General features: G+C 32.1%; 1 protein-coding gene across 2 annotated transcripts; it reads right to left on the reverse strand.

Moving 5' to 3' along the window:
* Positions 1-2005: 2005 nt before the first annotated feature.
* LOC107017775 (probable rhamnogalacturonate lyase B) lies at positions 2006-6627 on the reverse strand. Of its 2 annotated transcripts, none has more exons than XM_015218034.2 (16): positions 6584-6624; positions 6405-6476; positions 5856-5977; positions 5701-5760; positions 5480-5599; positions 5252-5371; positions 4849-4990; positions 4314-4484; positions 3928-4083; positions 3703-3809; positions 3354-3444; positions 3130-3271; positions 2888-3044; positions 2687-2803; positions 2459-2585; positions 2006-2358 (listed from the first exon to the last, which is right to left on the reverse strand). In XM_015218034.2, the coding sequence occupies exons 2-16, from the start codon at positions 6447-6449 to the stop codon at positions 2113-2115; spliced, it is 1923 nt and encodes a 640-aa protein (XP_015073520.2). In that variant the 5' UTR covers positions 6450-6476; positions 6584-6624; the 3' UTR covers positions 2006-2112. The 2 variants fall into 2 exon arrangements, 1 of the variants encoding a protein (XP_015073520.2); XR_003577755.1 differs by having other exon boundaries at positions 2217-2358; positions 2459-2581; positions 6584-6627.
* Between the last annotated feature and the right edge of the window lie 774 nt (positions 6628-7401).

The raw sequence follows: 7401 nt of genomic DNA on the forward strand, positions 1-7401 counted from the left end.
CCGAAATTTAGAGGCCTAAGGCAAAGACCTTATTTTTTTTATGCATAGAGCCGCCCATGGTGAGTAGAGGTCGTAACTATTGAACTATTCTCTACTGAAAAATATTTTACCTTCATGTCCAATTTTTAGAAGTACTTTCTATTTTTCAGTTTGTTTGGTTTGATAATGAAATATCAAATTAATTACTTTTTTTCGTTCTATTTTACGTGATATTATTTTCTTTTTGGTCAGTCCCACAAAAAATGTCACATTTTCTTATATGGTAAGTATTTAAAGATATAATTTTTCATTTACCCTTATTGATTTCACTTAATTTTCTAATACATGTATGAGGAGAGAGAACAATGAGTTACTTTTTTGAAGGACAATTTGGTAAGCATTTCAAAGTTTTCATTATTTTTTGAACTCCTTGTCGAGTCGATGTTGCCACATAAAATGTAACGGAGAAAATAATATTTAGCGTACATTCGGATATGGAATTTTCAAATAAGTTTACCTTTATGAATTTTCATTATTTTTACTTTCTTGATAACTCGAACGCACGTATTAATTAATGTTCGGAGGATGCTTGCCGAGTACTCATTTTGAGAAGGATTCAAGCTAAGGTAGTTCCGTTTAGGAAATCAAACAATTTTTATTATCAAAACTATAAATTTATTATTTTTAAGAATTTAAATTCTATATATTGACGTTGTTTAAAATCTACCATATATTTTTCTCTTTCCTCTAAATTTTCTGATCATAGACTTACAAATGCTTGGTTAACTAATGTTTTTAATTGGGGGGTGATTTAACCAAGTGAAATCAACCTTTTTCCTTGTTAAAAAAAAGGTAAACAGACAAATATGTCCTCAAACTATCGCAAAAGATGTAGAGATATCTTTTGTCATACTTTTGGAATATTGATGTTTCTGTCGTTCAAAAACTAAAACATATATACCCTTCACTCAAACGGAAGACTAAATAAAAACACATGACATAATTTTATCCGTAGATTCGATATTTAATTAATAACTTAGGTTGGTGAATAAGATTGTGACATGTATGTCCGTTAGTATAAATGGTATATATGCTCTAGTTTCTTTTACGATAAGGGCATCAATGTTTAAAAAATATAACGAAGAATATCTGCGTACTATTTATAATAGTTCAAATGTATATTTATCAATTTTCCCTTTAAAAAGACCGTAGAAGAGAAGGAAAAAAAAGAAATGTTAGGGAGTTACATATATGTGCCAAAAATCCTAAAAATAACTGATATGGAACAATGCCACAAAATTCAAAAGAAGAAGAAGAAAAGGATAAACATTGGTATATAACATTCAAAAATTAGGGTCCGTTTGGTCATAGATTTTTCAAATAATATTTGGAGAAAAATTTGGGAAATAGTGTTTGTCCATACACTTTATTATTATTTGGCAAATATTTTTGACAAATATCCCAAATTCCCAAATACTAATTTTTTTTAGTATTTAGGTCAAATCTTATTATTTGGAATCTTTTAAAAATTAAAATTTTAGCCCAAACTTTATCTTTTACAAAAACACTCTTTCAAGTTGTTGCTTACGTTGTATTACATAATTTTTTTACATTAATTCCAAAGTAGTGATGAAATATTCGGTGAATATTAAATGATGATATGGTTATTGATGAAAATGATGAACAATCAGCTCAAGATAACAAAGTCATGTGTTTTGTTTACTTTCTTGTTGCACTCATTCCAAATTACCACATTGCTCTAGTGTCATGGACACTATTTGTTATTGTTGTAATAAGGATCCAATTGACTTGTAATACAAACTTATGGCTAATTTTGATATTTTTTAAAACTTATGGGTATAAATCATATTTTTCCGAAAAAATGAAATATATTTCCCAAATACTATGGCTAAACAAATGGTGAGATTTCACCCAAATAATATTTGTTAAGAATATTTAGAAATCTATGGCCAAACACTAGCTAATTACATACTATATGCCAACATTTGGGTAGATAATGCATGCATAGAGAATTTACGCAAATTTGTTATTCTGTCAGTGTATATAACTTAAATTCTCATAAAAGTTAAAATAGTATAATATACAAACCAATGAATTCTCAAATAATTTATCTTAGTCATGGGAAGGAGGTCCTTCTAAACGAATATAATCATACATGATCCCTTGAAAAGGACTAGTTGCATTTGCTTGTGTCAAATATATAGTATTTTCCCCTTCAACTAGAATAGTACCCTGCAAATTCACATTGAACAGCCAGTAGAGTCCATGAATTCCATGTCTTGCTATCGCGTTATCCTTCCCTATCACTCCACTTGAAAATAGAGGAGTATTCGTGCTTGAATTATCATTGATGCGAACCTACAAGTTACATTTCAATATTTCCTTTATCGTTGACTCGAAAATACTCTAATAATGATAAGAAAAAAATGATGTGAAATTGACATTGTGCTATATGTACCTGTAGTTCAGCTTGAGCTGCTGAGGCAAGTGCTACTCTTAGTGTATAGATTTCATTTTGATCAACATTGTCGAGTTTGAACTTTATTTGCCATGTTGTTCCTTCGTATGTCTTCTCATCAGTCTTCCTAACATGCCCAAAAAACACGAAAAAAGGAAGAAAATTCATGTATCATTTCATTGAAGACATCGAATATTAGGTCTAATTAGTGATTTAGCTGTTTTTTACCTAGTGACTTGAGCAAAGAACCAATCTTTTTTGTAATCAGTCTCTCCAATTATAAAAACTATATCTCCATTTGGATACAAGTCCGCGTATCTTTCCCATAGACCGTACTGTCTAAACCTGAGGATTGTTGATGATGATGATGATCAACGGTGAGATGAAGAGAAAAACGTTAAACTATCAATGAGGAAGGAGAAAGCTTGCCTATCAGGATGATTAATAAAGAGTTTGTTGACATATTTTGGATCAGGATCAGGAATGTAAAACTCGCGAGCAGAACGATCAGGAATGCCAATTTCCCAGAGTGTAGGTCCATTTCTTGGGGGTTCAAAGACAAGATCATCCATCTCAATGCTGCAGCCTGATTTATAATATGTTAATTTTTAGCTCGTAATCTCGAAAAGCTTGAAAATAATGGTCTACTTTCCAAAATGCAAAATAAGTACCTGAGGTAATTGTGATATTGATGTCATACTTGTAATCACCAATGAATCCAGGGACAAATGCATACAAATTATAGTCGCCTGCTCGTATATTACTTATGACATAATTGCCTTCCTCATCTGCTCTTGTCCAGAATTGGTAGTCCTGATTAACATCGAAATTGTTAAAAGAAAAAAATTGAACTAGTTTCCGAGTACTGATTGAGCTTTTATGTTCCCTGAATCACCTTGCATTCTCTTTGCCACGAACCAGCTTCTCCTGGTGGAGCCAAACCAATGTATGCACCAGAAGCAGAAATTTCATCGACTTCGAAGTATCTAAGTACAAAAAGGAGAAATATAAGTAGAGCCAATGACCATAGAGTAACGAGATACTCCAAAAGAGAAAGGGACTAACAAGAGGAGCCGGAGCCAGGATTTTGAATTCTGTAGGTTCTGAATTTGATTTTTGTACTTATTTAGTGGATTTTTAATGGAGATAGTGTGTTTGGACTAAATTACTAGGTTCGACGGAACCCTTATGCAACCTTCTAGCTATGCCCCTGGATAACAGTAGGGAAAATAAGCAAATAATACCTGTCTAGGACTAACAGTCTTCCACTAATATTACCGCGTTGAGACGATGATGGAAAATCCTCAGAGGCTGGAAAACTGTAAGGCCAGCTTTGAACTTCCATCAGCATCTGATTTTTGCATTCAGTGCTTAGATAATCATGTTACATTATATAAAAAAAATCTCAAAGATACCATTTATGTTCATTTTTTTGTAAAAAAATAATAATCTTTTTTACTTAATTATACCTGTTTTTTAGCATCCTCCCAAAGAGTAAGAGGATCCTCCCCTGAAGTGACAGAATTCAGATATATAAAAACTGGTCCAAAGACTTTTTTCCATGGCTCCCCTTGTCCAAACTTTGGAACCAAATCTTCTCCTGCATAATGAGCACTGAGAAACACCTGCAAAAAGAGGCGGATTCAGGATTTAAACTTTATGAATTTTAAATTCTAGAACAACAATATCAGGTGTTAGTAACTGAGCTCTGAATTCAATTTTTGTATATATTTAGTGAATTTCTTAATACAAATATATTAGTTTCTAGCTCCGCCCCTGCCTGCATAATAACATCTTTTGACACAATCAAGAAAGACAATAAAATGTGTGAAAGGCTTGTGATTATGGTACTTACAGAAAGAGCAGTTGGACCAACATGAGATGTGAGGTTTTGTTTAAGGGGTCCTCCAGATCGAAATTCGTCACTGGGAATAATTATCCAGAATCCTAGTGATGGATCCATACAAATCCATCCATGGACCTTGAGATCTTTGTCTTCACATGAATACTGATACTTGTCATCAACCTGATAGCATTATCAATCAAGAATCCTTATAAAATTGATAAACTGGACAATATCGCCTCTTTGCAACGAGTAAAAAGAAGTACTAACAAACTTAAGAGGGAGAGCACATTTTTAGTTACTTAATTATATTATATCTCAACATCTCGTGCAGAGTTTATTCCTTTTTTCACGAGCCAAGCATGTTAGAATATATATACTTTGGATGGCGGAGAGATTGAGATATGAAATCATGACAAGTGTATGCTCTGATACCACATGTTGAATCGTGTAATCATCTCATCCAAAGCTTATGCCATTAGAGAGAACATGTTTGTAATGACTTGATTAAAATATATCTCACCAAATGACGGAAGAAACTAGGTACCTCGCCTTTGAACTCAGGCTCGATGGGATTGACAAGCAGGACTGCTTCTGGATAAGCAAGTGGTTCTCCTCTATCTGGTAACCTGTCATCAGGTAAGGGCATGTATCTCTGCCTGTTATCTGCCATAGCCATGTAATGAAACCTGGTTGACGTTCAAGATTAGACAGTTAAACATCCTTCTTAATTGTAGTCAGCGAATATATAATTAAGAGATTGACATTTGACAACGTGTCTGTGATGTATACAATGATGAAGTGTGTGACCATCTCATCTAAAAGTTTAGACTGTTAAAGAGATCACACTCATTTAATTGTATTCTCAACATACAACAACTACACCTCAGTCCCAAACAAGTTGGGATCGACAATGTGTCTGTGAGTATGAAGTCAAAGTGAGTATTTACTTGTCTTTTCTGAGCTTGAATGCAATCCTAGTTTCATCAAGGTTGAAACCAGGCCATCCCTCTAAATGTTCGTAAATTGCATAAGAATAGAACCCTGAGGAACCTTTAAGCATTATAAACCTGTACATCATCCATCTAATTAGTCATCAAGTACTCAAATTCATTTACTATTCAAAAAAATGCAACCAGATATTTAACAACGAAAAGAAAACGAAGAAAAAAAACAACCTTTTGTCTATGTTCAGGGGAATAAGCTCGTCCTGAAGCGACACATCCCATGTCCTTGTGAAGGACAACTCTATTTGATCATCTGTTTCCAATATGACCTTATATGTAGTGCATATTAGCCTACATTATATAAGTGACAATTTAATTTCTTCAAAACACTTTACATTTTACAAAGTAAGTTTATTGTTTGAGATTTTTTGTCTATATATACGAGGTACGACCTTTCAAATGTTCCAGTAGTCCCTGTAGTTCCTGTCGAACTCCAAACAACGTCCCAGTATCTAGAGAAAGCATTACACATTGTTAAATTCATCAAAAAGGAGAACTTACTTGATACATTTTCCACAAGGGATGGAGTTAAATATGAGTTACTTACCCTCTGTTTGTTTCATCATTTAGAACCTCAAGCAAATTATCGACGCCATTGTATGTAATTCCAGTTACAATGCCATCCGGTACTGATAAAGTCACTTGGAGAATGCCATTGTCCATCATCACCTGAAGAATTTAATCACAAAAATCCAACTTTGTAGTGTTTTTAATTTATTTTTAAGTAACACATAGTTCACAGGCTACTCTCATAGATATTTTAATTGAGAAAAGAAAAACGTCCAATGACTATTCTCAATATTTCAATGAAAATATATATTTCTCCTGCATTTTTCCAGTGAGTTGGTTCGGTGAAAAATGAAGCGGGAAAATCATGTTTGTAACATAATTTTTTTAAAAAAACTCTATTTCGAGTAGTAGTTGTTACATAACTAATTTTGGGACTTATGTGTTACAAATAGTTAGACAAAAAATATAGTTTTGTGGACTTAATGTTATAAGAGTAAGTTTAGTGATCATACGTGAAATTAGTCTAGACATAGTCATACATGACGAAAAAATATTTCTTCAAAATGTATAGCGACGAATAAATTACATGGTGATCATCGGGAAGGTGTAGATGTACTCCTGGAGCAGTCATTGATGTTAGCTTCTTCTTAATTCTATACTGCAAAAATGAAAAAATAAAATAAAATCTTTACTTTAATCCCCAAGAAATTGAAATCCTAAAATATGACATAAAAAAGAATAAAAGAGAGAGAAATATTGTTTGACCTCTTCTTGCAGTTTGGCATAGGCAGAATAATATAAGGTATTAATATGCATATGTTTGATTCAACACTTCCCTTGAAAGGTAATAACTAATAAGTAAAATGAAAACAAAGTTTGAATATGTCATATGAAATCATTATTTGATATTTAGTTTGGATAAATAATTGAATTTTTTAAATTGTATTTTTTTTCTTCATAAATATGAAAATTTCATAATTTGTAAAATATGCAAAATTTTCTAAATTCTTATACAATCTTAGTAAAAGCAAATCATACCTCATATCACAATATCCTAAGGCGCTACATTGATACATAACATAATTCAACATTTCTATTATAAAAGAATATTTGTAATCACAAACTTTCAAATACACATAATTTTATAAAGATTTACTAGTCAATAACAGTAATAACTAGTAACTCTTAAAAATAATCCTATCACATTATACCAACATGTCTTTGCGAAGTATGAGTTTTTTTTCTTTCAAAATTTGACGTGTCCTGATGTTTTTTTTTTAAAACAAAATTTGAACATATGGTCAAGTTTTACCTTTAAAAAAAATTTGAAATCATATGATCTAAAATTCCAAATCATATACTTTTAAAAAATTTAAGATTTAAAATCATGATATCAAATTACATGTCTAAATCATGACTTCATATCGCATGTTCGATCGAAAACTTAGCTTACTCGTCAACACTGGTTTGGTACAATTACTCATATTTCTTTTAGCGTGCAAGAGTGGCCAAGGGGGGAGTGTGCCAAGTGCCAACTGATCATGAAATCACGACGAATATGTGGGACAATGATGGGAATTTTA

This window comes from Solanum pennellii, chromosome 4 (genome assembly GCF_001406875.1).
Source record: "Solanum pennellii chromosome 4, SPENNV200".
Classification (NCBI taxonomy): Eukaryota; Viridiplantae; Streptophyta; class Magnoliopsida; order Solanales; family Solanaceae; genus Solanum; species Solanum pennellii.